Genomic DNA, 14588 nt, shown 5'->3' with positions numbered 1-14588 from the left:
AACTCACTTAATAAACTAGTGACGTCAGTCTGTGGGACTGTTTACGTATTTATTAAAATATTAACTTGGAATTTTCTTGGAGTCCGATGGAACATAAGTTAGTCGCAACAATTCTTTTGATATCGCAACTATTGTAATTTTAGTCAATTATAGAATACAAAACAGAATTAGAGTAATTGTTTAATAAGTGTAATAATGAGTAGATTCCAGTCTGCCGGAAGTAACGTGCTATACACAGTCAACGATATAGAAGGAAATCCAATAATTTAAAGCCACATTATGAGCTCCTCATTGCCAGAGGCACCATGCTATCTGAGCATGAAGGAATCTTATTTAAAGAACCTGAGGAAAACATCTCAAAACAGTACAACACGGTTCGAAGTTTAATTGGTACTCGTTAAGTACTTCCAGATGAAGGTTATTCAACATTTAGCTATAAGTAAAGTCTCAAATCTCTGCGATATCTCGTTTTTAAGATGTTCACAGACAAACCCAAGACAGGCCATTTTTCTAACCTAACAATTATACTTCCGATAAAGCTCGAAATGAAAAGTGGGATTTGATCGCATCACTTTGTAAGTGAGGCGGCAGGAAGTGCGACAGAGCCTGGGGGGCGGCTCTGTCCAGAAGATTGGGGACAAGGAGTGTTTAGAAGTTTCCGGGGGCAAACGCCTCTTTCATGGAATTAGCACCTTCAAAAAATGCTCTGCTATCCCAGTTTGGCGGTCAGTTTCCTTTCTCATGCTCATGGATCAAAGAGAAACGAATCAGCTAGAAAACTTCCAAAATGCAAAGTAACTGAAGTGTGGTCACAAGTGTTTAGGAAAAGGAAAACGAATCAGTAAAATTTATTATTACGTGAACTTAATTTTTATTGCATCATTTTTAAAGAGCTGACCACTTATAGGTTATTAAAAATTGGCAAGAGGAGGGTGCGAATCGGAAAGTAATAAATCCTCATGTCTAGACAGGTCTGTAGTGACGTACACATTAATTGTGAACTAATATTCCTCATTCTTCATCGTGTAGCTGGAAATGGTGAATGAGTCAACTACCGTGTCCAACCCACGCCGCATTCATCTTTACATTCTTAGAATTTTTACTCAGACTAAAGTTATTTGGGACAAATTGATGGTGTTAACCTGTTCACGCCGTTGACTACCAACAACAACCTTTTAACTAAATATAGTTTAACATGATCTCTCAAGTATGGAATGTCCAGATAATCTGAAGAACGCCTTTACTGTGCAGGCAGCCTGAAACAGATTTGACTTGTAGGAATGAACTTCAGAAGAATCAGACCATTGGCGCTGCACTGTACTGCCAGCAACTCCACCGTCTTCAGCAGGAGAGAATCGCCAAAAATCGATGACACGTGGCTATCCACCAACGCAAACATTCCTGGTGAAGCGTTCAGGATTGCTCATGGAGATATTTCTCCATCAAGGTTTGTTTCCAAAAATGTAGCTCTTTCCAAAGAAGTGGTTCTACAGGTTAACCCCCTTCCGCCGGAAAATAGATGAGAAAGTATTATGTGACCACTCACAGGACCTTCCCTTACTACTATTCTCGAGTAGTTGACTCACAGAGACATTTTTACTCTCCTCAAAAGGCCCAAAAAGAAGTCCCCAAGAAATATTATTCAAATAAAAACTTTTCCTATAAATACCAAGTTTGAAAGAAATTTAGAATCGAAAAGGAAACTAAGAAAAATGAAAAAGCCAATTCTGTAATGTGCACTTTTGGAATTTCATCAAAATATTTAATCCACCTTTATAATATTAAATACATGCATATATTCGTTCGTTATACTGAAATAGTACTTTAAAGGGAAATCAGAGAGTCCCTTTAGACTTTAGATAGATAGACTAGGATAGACTTTAAACTAGGGCGACCTCAAGGCCTACGCCACTGCGACCCCTTTGGATCTATTGTGGCTCCCCTCACTCTAAAGCTCACCCTCCAGACCTGTCCTTTTAATCAGACTCTTAATGCTGGAGAGCGGCTCTTGGGTAAAGCTCCTCAGGCCTTGGTTTTTCCTCCCCGAGAAGTAATATCCTTAGCCATACGAGCCCCTCGCACTGAAACAACACGTGCAAAGGCTAGCCATCTACCAGGCCCATGCGATGCATGTGTTTCCTGAGCCTGCAGTGGCCAGTTCGGGAGTCCCTTCAATCAAAGTCCTGGAAAACTTTCTCCGATGAAAAGTCCACCACGGATAAGATGGGTTTGAAGAAACGCGGCAAGCTGAAACGTTTCGATTAGCTAATCGATTAGGGTGGATCAGGTCGTATCTCAGCGATCAAAAACCCTAAACTCCATTATTGAATGTTTTTTTCTCTCTCTCTCTCTCTCTTTCTCTCTCTAATCGGGTTTTGAAACTTTTTTTTTTGTGTATTTTGAAGATAAATTCTGTTTAGGACATTTTTTGGGGAAAGTTGGGAGATCGCTGTTCCCTGAACTGCAATTTCAGTGGTATTTGAATATTTTCCAAACGTAACTGTGCGTCGTTCGAAGAAATGTGTAAGTTAGAACTGAATCATCGTTATAAAAAGATAGTGGTGGGTTATTCGCTCCAGTGTTCTGGTAGGGACGTTAGAGCCAGTCTGATAGATGAGGATAATCTAATAATTTTGATTGAGCTAAGTTACTTTGTCACATGTGACTACATGGAAGCCGTTCGATTATCGATACAAGACTGTTTGAAGGCGACTAAATTTCTTGAATTAGGTTAATACGGGGAGGGGGCTACTTTCCAGGAAATCTTGCCTTTTGATTCTCTATTCTATATTTATAAGTGGGGTCGGAACTATGCAGATCTGGTAAGGTGCTCTCTACAGACAGACATAAACATCCCAATTGGTTCTGTTTACACAGTTTTTCAGCAGACATAATAACAAAGCCAGCGGATATAATGATGAAAAGAACATTTTATTCTCTCACACAAATCGTGTTCACCTAAAGCTATATATATATTTAGGTCTGCGGCGAGTACACTAACCTGTGTTCAATGTTAGGGTGCGGTGTAACACATTGCATGGAGTAATTGTCGGTCTGTTTTTATCGACTTGCCAACCTTCTTATACACGCGTACATTTGCCAAAAATATCCGCTAAACATTCCAAACACAATCACACTGCTAATCGAACACTTGCACTTGGAGTAGAATGTGCGTCTCTTGCTGAAAAATATATCCTTATATGATAAATAATATCAAATCAGACATATGGTGTAACGATCTTTCTAGGTTATGATTGGTTGTAGCAATAATAAAACCTGCCTGCGAACTATCAGATGATTTTTTTTTTCCTTATCGCGATTTGCATGATACGTGTAACTTGGAATTTACAAGAAATATTTGTAGTGCTCCCTCCCCAAAAGTGCTAATAATCGATAATTTTCCTGGAACGATTCATCACTAACAACAACAATATTTACACTCCAAAATTGGAATTTCGCTAACTTAATGAGTCCCTTATTACGTGAATAACACATTGCAGAGAATTGAAACCTTATTTAGAAGAAAGAATAGTCCCTAAAATCTCCCAAAATAAATCACTTTCCAGGGAAAATGTGCAAATCTTGGAGCCCAAAAAAACTAAAAAAAGTAAATTCAGAAAGTGGTACTTTCTGTTTTAGTTAAGTAATTATTTCCGCTTCCATGTTGACCGGAATAAAACTTTTTCTTCAAGACAGAAACTACCGGTGAAATCGTAAATCCGCACGATCTTAGTACCTACCCTTAGTAGTAGTGTCAGGGAAGGTATAAGTTAGAAAACGAGAAACATCAAACACCCAGCACAAAGAACGCCATGCTTGTATAAATACAACAAATCAGACTCAACTTACCTAAAGATAGTCACCAACAGGACATTATCAACACTAAAATTACGCTGCTAAATACAGGAAGGAAGGGAAGACGTAGGAACATCTTAGAAAAATATCCTGAACAACCAATGGTAACTATAACTCGGATTCACTTGAAGTATCCCGTACCAGGCAGGCAACCTTACTTCAATGCTACAGTGTAAAAGTATGAGCATGTTGCATGCACTCTACTATTTAAGAATTTACTTATTTATGCATTATTTATTAAGTGATTAGCATCACATATTCATCAATATTTTATTTAACAATAATTATTTCCCGATGCCAATGAAATAAGAATACTTCTGGGTTTATTACGTAAATTTGCGCGCCCTCCCTATAAAATACAACTCCAGTTTTACTAAATCTAAAACCTTACACATTGCACTAAACCTACAGAACCCTTAATTAATGGGTTCATTAATTTTTGTTCCTCTATTCCTAAAAACATGTTTAACGATTCATTAAAATTTAAAATAACACAGATAAACCACCATGTAACCTCCCTCACTCAGTTAGGTTAGTGCAATGTGGAACGGTGAAGTCGATTGTTATTCACAAAACTGTTTAATCAGCTTCTGATCGATGGCTGAAAGTTCAGAACGATCAGGTATAAAATACGTGCTACGGTGGAACAAATCAGCATACCGTATACCTGCGAACCTAGCCAAATTTTAAATTTAAGTTAGAACCTTGAGAATTTTAGCAAAAGAAGGTCGTGGCGTGTTTTCAGAACAGATTTTGTGTTCCTCAGACGCATAAAAGACACTTCTCAATTCGTCCCTGTAACACAATTGAAGAAACGTTATTTGAAGAGGTAAACAAGCCATTTGTCTAGTTGATATATTCTTCAGTTACTTGGTCTACATTCTGTATGCAAGTGAATGTATTAGCTGAATGAAACATGGACTGCTGCATACTACAGTATACTATCAACACTAACTATCGATATCAACTTTCTACAGGTCAGTCATCTTCACTTCTTATCGATGTTCATTGGGGGGCGGTTGAGATTCAACTTTAAACTTTCCGACAAGTTTTCTGGTTGGGTTTTTGCTTCAGCGTTTTATTTGAGATTTTCTTTTTAGCTTGGGGAGCACTTGTACACAGAGCTCTTTTTTCGGGACTCGATGACCAAGTTAGAGAAAGTAATAACAGACTCGATGGGCCTTATAAAACATCTTCGTTGGCCGTGGATTGCCACCCATTGCAGGTAGGTCTTCCACTGCTAATGACCAACCTGTCTAGGAAAGCAACATATATGTATATTTATAGAAGAGTAATGGAGCAATAGTTAAGCCTAGCAGTACACCTGATGTGCTGGAAGAGATTAGATTTTAATGGGCGCCTATTTCCATTCCTGAAACAAACAAAAGGAAAGTGAAATCATCAACAACTCCTTAAAAAAACACTAAAGATGAGAATGGAAAACCAGAAAGAAAAAAAAGAAAAGCGAACCGTTTATTAATTGAGGCGATGTGCAAGTAAGGAGGTTGGGCCCCGAACTGCATGTGTTCCATCACAGAGTCAGCTACTGTGCAAGACAGTGCGGTGCAGCATTGTGCTAGAGCGAGCGAGACAGACATAGTACTAAGAACTGCGTCTAGACGACATTCCCGCTCCAACTACTGAGTATGAGTCACTCTGTTTACATGCTCTTGCGGATTGCAGGTCGTCTCAGCAGCACACACCAACTTGACACACATCTATCACCTTCGCTGGCCATCCCTGAACTCCTGCTGCACAACACAGATAAATACCAATCAATTTGTAACTGTCCTTCGGGCAGACTAGCTCATCTGTCTTCGTGTGGCTGCCATATGCTGCATGATAATGTGCGAAATATCTCAAATTTGGTATCTCTATAACTTTGTCATTAATTGTAGGATAACACATTTATTGAAACTGCCATCAGTTTGAAGAAAACATTCATCAATAATAATGATTTGGTATGAACTCTAACAGTACTTCCAGATCTAAAGGCGATAGGCTGGAGATAGGTTTTGCACGTTCGAATGAATCCCTCTGCCTAGGACATTGTTCCGGAGTAACATTCAGATAAGCGGCTTTTGATTACGTCGAGTTTCAGTCGAGTCTCCTGATGAGACCAATGTAAAGATTCATATTCCGGAGATTTTGAATCCATACTAGTTTTGAGTCCTGAAAAGTGGTTTTTAGGAAATAACCTGATTATGAGGGTAGATACTCCATCTCTAAACGTAAGACCTCCGGTAGTTCAAATTCCGCATTTCATTTGGGCGAAACTGTGATGTTTCCTGTTTTAATCTTTACCCAAAGCTCTGATTTAGATCTAGAAGGTTTTTTCGGAAATGATTTCGCAGGAAAACAGGAAGAAGTGCTATCTGGGAGAAATGGCTCGACCTCCCTCCAAATAACCACTATTTCAGATTATTGTTGTCAGCTTATTTATCATATTCATATCCTCAAGCGGAAGTACCTACTAAATAAAGTTTCCTTTTTCTGAAATTTCCTCTTGAATAGCTCCTATGATTTTCTCGCATCACTCTGCCGCAGTTCTACAACTTTTATTGGAAATGTTGTCCAAGAGAAATTTGTTTGGGGCCAGTTCTGGAGTGGAAGGGAATGGGGATCGGGTATTGCAACATGCAGTTGTATAAACTTGGAGTTCGCTGGAACTTAGTACCTAGAGTCACGCAGAAGGAAGTCTTTTGAGGGTTCACACCATGTTTTAGTAAATCTGGAATTCCTGTCCGCCGATTGCCGTTCCCTTTACTAACCGCTCATCTTGATTCCAGTTCGCTAATTGCCGCAAGTTTGCCTCACACAAACTCGCACAATAACTATGCTACTCAGACATGCGCATAGTTGATCAGACCAAAAAACGATAGACATGCTGGTGTTGGGCCCCCTTCCCCTCGCCCCTCCACAGATTTGTTCATTAGCATTATTTTAGACTTGGAGATCAGATTTGGCGTTCGAATAGCCGCAACCCAAACAGTTTTGCGAGACACCAGTCTGCCACGAAGGACCTGTCAAATCTGTCTAGACAAACCAGCCGGATAGTCATTTATCAAAATACACTCTATCTTCGCTCCCATTTTGTTTCTCATTATTGAGTGCCGCTCTAGGACCCCACTCCTTCTTCAGTCAGGACATTTGGTTATGCCGAATTTTTTGTTTACATAATGATTCGAGGAATAGAAAGCGCCTTATATTGATAGCTTATATACATTTACGCAGTCGTGTAATATGTTATTATTTTGCAAGGTAACCTTCTAAGTGTCATCGCAAAATGTAAACATTCTAGCAAGGTGAGGCGATGGAAAGAATTGGATGTTGTTTTCATTGTGGCTGTTGGGAAGCGAAGGCCATGAGATCTGAGCCGGAACTCGCTCATTTCTAACCTCTCGTAAAGTGAAGACAAAGCCGCCTTCCGGTCAGCCATCCACGTTCTGTATCCTATTAAGGATGTAGAAGAGCCGCTTGCGCAGAAAATCGAGTGTTCTAAGATTGTGTGCTTCCGGGAAGCGAAAACAGATCCTAAGCGGTTACACGATCAGTATTATTGTCAAGTCAGTATTAATGATGATCTGGCAACATTTTAATTCTTAATAATAATAACGGTCCCTTTAGTGGAAGCATTAGCTGAGTTGGTTGCGCAGGAGACCAGCCAGCTGGAGCTCTCAGTTTTTCTAATTGCATTTTGTCGAAGTATCGAATTCGAACTTACCGCTTTCGTTTTCAAGTTATGCTGCTCCTGCTACCCGCCAGTGATAACTCAAGACCGATAATTTTCGTCTCCATTAGGAGCTGTAATAGAAAGTAAAAAGCCAACATGAAAATAATCCAAAGCGCCGTATTTACCAAATTAGTTTCCTAAATTAAGGCTTTTAAAGTAACCCGGAGAAAGGCTAAATTATTACAAATATAAAGTTCTAAAGAAAAGCCTACCATAGTAAAACTAAGAGAAGTAGATAAGGCTATATTAGTTTTGAAAGCGAGGTGGCTTAATTTTCCGAAAAACGCTATTAAAATATAATTAATTATTATACTTTTTGAAAGATTATTTATATTTAATTAAACAATTTTTGAATTATCTTAAAAATATTGATAATAAACAATTTTTATTCAGTTCGTTAATTGCGCCATTGCACGAAGATGAACGTTTAATGTTGACAGAGGGCGGGCAGACCTCTCTAATGTGCCATCCAACTGATATGTACGATATTATTTATCATCTGTTTACTAAGTAGGGTATATATTTATTAATAAAAACATTAAAAAAAAAGGAACTTAAGAATTATGGTAAGACAATGTCGTATGACTTTGCACCGTTTTCTAAAATAAATAATTGGTATTTGGACGTTAAGCCCCACCTGAAAAAATAGACGATTACTTACTTTTGTCAAACATTAATTATTTATTATGCTGGTTTCTATTGCAGTGTAGCAACGCAGTCTAGCGGTACTTTCAAGAACTACTATACAGTGTGTCAACTATCGCAAACTGGTGGCGATTTTTGTAATTAAAATTTTAGTGATGCCTAAAAATACACATTGTTTATCTCAGCTCCTCGGCTAAGTTGGACTAACATGAGCTCCTAAGGGCTAACCCTTGGCCCCAGCTAAATAAAAAACACAGGGATCACGTCTCCTCCTAATATCCAGCATTTTTTCTGTGAAGAAACAGGACTATATTTGAGTTTTACATAGGCTTCTTGATAGTTCTGTGAAACAATGGATTTATTGTGTGATTTCTGTTAATTTATAAAGACCATTCGCTTACATTGCAAAATCTATCACCTGGAATAACCACTTCAGATGATTTCTTTTTTTTTTGGAATGTACAATTTATTTTGCCACTCTATGAAACGATTTACATATTGCCAACATATCAGCTTTGTGCGTCCAAGAGAGAGGCTAACTTTTTATTATTATTATAAATAAAATAATTATTTATATTATATTTATAATTATTAAATTCAATTAAATTTAAATAATTAATAATTATTTAAATAAAAATTCATATGATTTCCTCTTCTTGCAATTATCGAGGTTAAAACTAACTGCGAACTTTAAAGCATATTCAATTAGCTAGATTTTTTCTGTAGTAATAGAAATTAAAGATTTAAAATCGCGTTGTTTATCCTTGGTTTCTTACCTCACTGTTTATCCTTTGGTCTGTTCCACGTTTTCCTTTTATGGAAAAATGAAAATATTAAATTGGCGGAGGCAGCACTGCGATGTACACGAGGGTAGGGATAACCAGTGAGAGTAGGTTACACGTTGGGTTGTTGACAGTATTAAGGTGTTTAATTATTGTTGCGTATTCGAGTTGATATAGAGCACTTTTATAATTAACTGAGTATTATTGAGTTTTTTTTTTAAGTTAATATTGAGGTTTTTCTAAATTGAGTTTTGAATAAACAATTCTGTAGTCTCTAAGTGGGACCTGATATATATTTTTTCGAGCTCTTCTGTTTTTATAATAAACTGAGTTAAATGTTACTTTTTGTGTTTTTCTTTCCTCTTCACTATATTTTATTTTCTCAGATATAGTTAGTATAAGTAATTAATTAAAAAAGTTAACACTTTATAGCAAGAGAATTTTACCAAATGTTTTCACTGCTGTATTTCACTTTGAATACGCAATAAAAATAATGTACCAATTTGCCATGGTTTCCTTAGAAATTTTAAAATTTCAGTATTCCCACTAATTTATATAATACACCTCACGCTTACTGATGATAAATTCATGCTTAGTATAAATTTTATGTTGATCCATTAGATCAGGACTTTGTGTTGCAATGTGCCTCAACTCTTTCATTACTGGCCATGCGATAAGACCAATTTTCCACCCATTTTGACCGTGGGAATTCAAAAAAGTGTAGTTACACTCAACTACGAAAATTTTACCAGACCACAATACTTCCTGTATGCTAGACAGTTTGTTATCCACTCACTAGGCTGACTAAAAGAGAAAACTTATGTAACCTGGTCTATTTTGGTTACCAATTCCCACAAAAGGTGATCAAAGGTCAAATTAAATTGGTCTATTTCCACGAAAGACCTTCCCGTATAACGATGAATCTTTGTGGTAGACTGGGTACCAAACCTTAAAGACATGATTTAAATGCATGTTTGTTTGTTTTATTTAATGTTATATAACTAGAATTTTCATTTAAAAGTGTAAACTTAGTGTGAGCTACCCCAGATCAAGGTGAGCCTGTGGCCAGCAACTCATGTTGCTCTGTGTTTACTCTATTTTCACCACAATAATGTTTAAATGAATGTGACCATTTTGGGGGAAATACTCTTTGTTTTACACTGACAGTGCCACCAGGGGAGAATTCAGTCACCAGGAAACCGGGAAGCTAGTTCAGCCAAAAGCAAGATTCAGCAGACCTTGATAGTTTTCAGGGTGTCCTTTTAGACAATAACACGTCTAGGTGATCTGTTAATAGATCCGATAATCAAAGTGCTTTCGTTGCGCGAACAGAGTGAAGAACAAACATCCAAATCTGGCCATTTTTGCGTTTCGTTCAATTCATGAAACATCCACTTTTCCGCAGGTCTTTAAACCGTCCCCAACAGTACTGAAAAGAACTTCCAGTTGTTCTCCGATCCGCCGAACAGCATGACAAGGTCAACCTCCCACGATGGTAACTTGAAGCATCATCTTTTGACGGCAAAGTGAACTATCTTCAGGATCGAAATATCTGGAACCATAGTCGCTAAAACTATTGGCGCTCCAATTGCATCCTAGTTTGAGCTCATACAAGAAAAACCGTCAGAAATTGCTTCCTTGACATACCGCAATAAATAGGAATATATAGGAAAATAAATATTACCAATTCTTCATAAGCAGAGAAATTGCTAACAGATGTGTACCAACAAAATTGAAAATCGCTTTTCAAAATCCGCATATCTTTTCCTCCCACCTAATGGAAAATGGTAACACAGTTTTTCCTAATTCACATGCATTTTCCACCACATTTTTATTTTATAAAAACTTATAACAGCTGACCTTGAGCATGCATTTACAGTGCATTCAAGCTAACTTGTACTATGAGAATAATTAAATTTTTTTAAAGCTGTTCTTTGGAAAACAATTAAGAATTTCTTTTTCTTTTTAGCAGCAAACACCTGAGGCAGAATAGCTAATTTCAAGGTTAAAAGTAGTAAATCTTAGGCATTCTGTCTGAACATACTAGTATGGACTTGATATGTTAAGATGGAGGCCTATGTTAAAGGTGTCCGTCAAAGGATGCATTTCCAATACGTACCAACTCTGTGATCATTCTTGGCTGTGATTAGGTCATCAATTAATGACGTAGTTGCAGATACCATAAAAGAGGAATTTTAAAGATTTTCCATGAAATAATGGCCTATTACAATAGAAGAACAAAAAAAAATGGTGTTGCGTTCGCGTCTGTAGATTTCTGATGCTAAGATCTGATAATTTTGGCGACATCACCTGGTGGAGGTCAGGTGAGAGTGTTGTGTCAAGGCGATGATGGATGATGCGATCTCTCAAACCCACTATTATATGACATCACGATAATTGAGAGCAACAGAATTATTAACTATATTTGTCTATTTGCGTACAGCCTATAACCAGCTAGGTTAACGGAAGAAGGTTATGCACAGTGACAATAGACCTGGTTGAAGGCCGTACTCTAGCTTGATCTCCTAGTCTGACATTGGCGCTCGTCTTTTGTTCTATTTTCCACTTCTTTATCTTCACACTTTCTTTTCATCGTTGGGACATTTTATTGAATTTCAATGTTCGATTATGTTTGTTTTTCTCCTTCTCGCAACAAATTTTCTGGTTTCCCAAACTATTTTTCGCCCTCTAACCCAAAAACAATTTCCTGAAATTTATATTTTGCTCTCGGATAAATATAACATATCAAACACATGGAGAATTTAACAAAGAGAATATAGTTAACAAAGATAATAATTTCCTTTAAATATGTGCAAGATAATAAAATGATGAAAAATATTTGAATAATAATAATAATATCCTACTTTTACCTGGACTTTTCTGACACCCCTTGGAATGTCGTGCGAGCACCCCAGGTTGGGAACTCCTATCTTAGAAGGAAATTGATATCCCTCAATTTTCTTGTAACTTGGAATTTATCCTTAAAAAATGTTAATTTCAATATTACACTATTCAATATTATTTTTTAAATACTGTTCAATAAATTCAATAAATACTGAGAAGTTGAACTAGTTGTTATCCTAGGCCATTTTCTTTAGATTTAGAAGAAACTATGCAGCTGTGACTTGATCTCAGCTTTTCTCTTCATAGGAGCCTTTTATAGTCACTAGTGATGGCCATTGTTTCGAGATGACGTCCAGCACCTACCCTCTCAGATCATGAATAATCTTTTATTCAAAAATAATTGGCCACCATTTGATACCTAATTTGGCAGTTAAAATAAAGCCTTCAGGTAAAGTGAGCATTATTGAGCGATTAAGTTTAGAACAAACTGTACTTTAATTACCTTGGATTTAACAAAAGCGCTAATGCAATAAACATATTTTTTCAATCAGTTCAATCAGCAATAACTAATTGAAAAACACAGTGAGCTAATAACTAATAGAAAAAGATATTTCTTTACTAATTACAGAAAGATGTTTCTTAAATCAATCATCTGTAAGATCTTATTTTACAAAATCTTGTAAAATATTCACAGCTTATCATTATTTTCGCCTCAATTAACTCATTTTTCACTTAATAATAATACAATTGCATTGAAAATGGTTTTCATTTACCTTAACATTAGTTCTCCGTTCAAGGCCTTCGCATGCCCCTTAATTACGCTCAGGAAATCCTAATTTCAAATAAAAAGAAGTTTAACTCGATTTGATGATTACTCAATACTGAGCATTAAAACTTCAGCTGCAAATATGTTATATAATTAGAGCGCGCGGCCTAACCTCACTTACATACTCCAAACTGATTAACGTCAACACTGCCAATGATTTTTATTTTGCTTTATTTTCATTTTTAACATTTTATTCAAGTTTAAACTGAATGCTATTGGCCTAATTAGAGTTCATGAGGGAAGCGAGACTTTCGGAAGCGACTGAAAAGTCCCCTTAATAGTAGTGGGTTTTCAGGGAGGGGGAGATTTATCAAATTTCCTTTATTAATGGAAATTCATTCAGCGATTGTAGCAGAAAAAAAAAAAAAAATAGATTTTCATGAAAACTGTTTCAAACAAAAGGAGATTGATCAATCAAATACACGCGAGTTTACTGCACACAGTGGTAATATTCTGGCCAGCAGTTTTTTCAGAAAGAAGTTGATTTTCAACCGGAAAACCTCCAATTTTACTGACATCAACAAACGTAATTTTTGAGTGCAAACAGGTCGAGGGTTCGCTGAGAGTTCTTGACTCGACGAGGTTCAGTGTCCACCATGCGGACACAAGATTGCCTTAAGTTTTCTTTATACGGTACGATAGGCCCGGCCAAATCATAACATGGGACAGTTTTTCCCACCAGTAGTAGAGAAGAAAACATCCTCTTATAACGTCCCCTCGTTAGTTTCCTTTGGCACCTTAAGTCTAGAGGAGATGGATATCCCCACAAAATACTGAGATGGGAAAACACTTTCTGCTTTGAAGGAGAGGAGACATGCGGAACCAAGTAGTTAATCATTGCTTAAGACTACCGGGTTGGCATACCTAGAGTGGTGCCAAGAAGTTCATGTCTTCCCTCCTTACAATTTGAGGGGAGAGACCACAATTGCTGTGTTCTTCTGGAGATATATCTTACGATGGGATCATCTCCAAGTCTCGTGTCACATTACCATGCATTTTTCAACACTCCATTATATAATCTAGGAATTAGTCGAACTAACAAACATATCCTACAATTACCAATTATATCACGAGTCTCCACCATTATACCACAATCAAATCGAGAATTATAAAAAAAACAAAAGTACGTGCCGAAAATGTCAAGGGCTTAGAGATCCAATAGCCAACTAAATAAGGGGCATAATTTTCTCTCATTAAGAAATCTGTTCTAGTTGATCTTGGGCAGACAGTACGCTGTGCTTTGACTGGTAATTTTTTGCTACGTGGTTATTACCGTGGTTTCCTATTAACCTTGGAAAATCTGCGAGGATTGAAACATCCTTAAAAATAGATTTTCTTACGGTAATTAACTGTTACAATTATTACAATTGGTGAGTTTTAATTCAAAGGCTTAGTTCGCTTCTACTAAGTATCGTTTTGTGAGGAAGAATTACTTTTATCGTAGTTTAATATGTTTCAAGAAGTGATTGCTTGGTAATACAGCAATCATTTCGTGTCCCTTTATAAAATGAAATCATCGACTCAGAATCGGAACTCTCTTATTGGTATTTTAACCTAAAAAACAGAAACTGAAGGAAGTGAATCCGACCAATCAAAGGGACACAGTCAATGGCATGAATGGTTGGCGGAAAACCTGGCCACAGGTAGAATGTTGGTTGGTTACCATCTCAATTCATCAACCATACAAATGATCCAATCCTTGGCGGGCGGAAAACTCGAAACCAGTGGAAATGGCGTTATTTTATTTAGTACTGTGTAGTATCACGCTTGCACACTTCAACATTCATCAGTCAATGCATAAATAACATATTCCTAATTCTTGGAAAATTCCATTTCCCAACGAAACTAATCAGTTATAGGGAAAACAATTTTCTTTGAAATTGGCCAATCATCAGCGTGAACA

At 37.0% G+C, this 14588-nt stretch overlaps 1 protein-coding gene and 1 long non-coding RNA gene across 3 annotated transcripts in view; both read right to left on the bottom strand.

Moving 5' to 3' along the window:
• The window catches only part of LOC141451842 (uncharacterized), a 32805-nt gene extending 28685 nt beyond the window's left edge, over window positions 1-4120 (bottom strand). The window contains exons 1-2 of one of the 2 annotated variants that reach the window (XM_074123564.1): window positions 3850-4120; window positions 3002-3181 (exon numbers count right to left, since the gene is read on the bottom strand). In XM_074123564.1, the coding sequence (XP_073979665.1) occupies window positions 3002-3039 (38 nt within the window). In that variant the 5' untranslated portion in view covers window positions 3040-3181; window positions 3850-4120. Of the gene's footprint in view, window positions 1-3001; window positions 3182-3849 lie in introns of those variants that run through there. The other variant, XM_074123565.1, reaches the window with a different exon arrangement.
• A 4764-nt stretch (window positions 4121-8884) lies between these two features.
• LOC141451845 (uncharacterized) lies at window positions 8885-12497 on the bottom strand. Its single transcript, XR_012457143.1, has 3 exons — window positions 12362-12497; window positions 11886-12277; window positions 8885-11722 (listed from the first exon to the last, which is right to left on the bottom strand). It is a non-coding gene; the product is annotated as an uncharacterized lncRNA (long non-coding RNA).
• Between the last annotated feature and the right edge of the window lie 2091 nt (window positions 12498-14588).

This window comes from Rhodnius prolixus, unplaced genomic scaffold (genome assembly GCF_049639745.1).
Source record: "Rhodnius prolixus isolate KJV_2025 unplaced genomic scaffold, Rpr scaffold_14, whole genome shotgun sequence".
Lineage (NCBI taxonomy): Eukaryota > Metazoa > Arthropoda > Insecta > Hemiptera > Reduviidae > Rhodnius > Rhodnius prolixus.
Note: the sequence above shows the minus strand (reverse complement) of the source record. Positions and strands in the feature narration are given on the sequence as shown.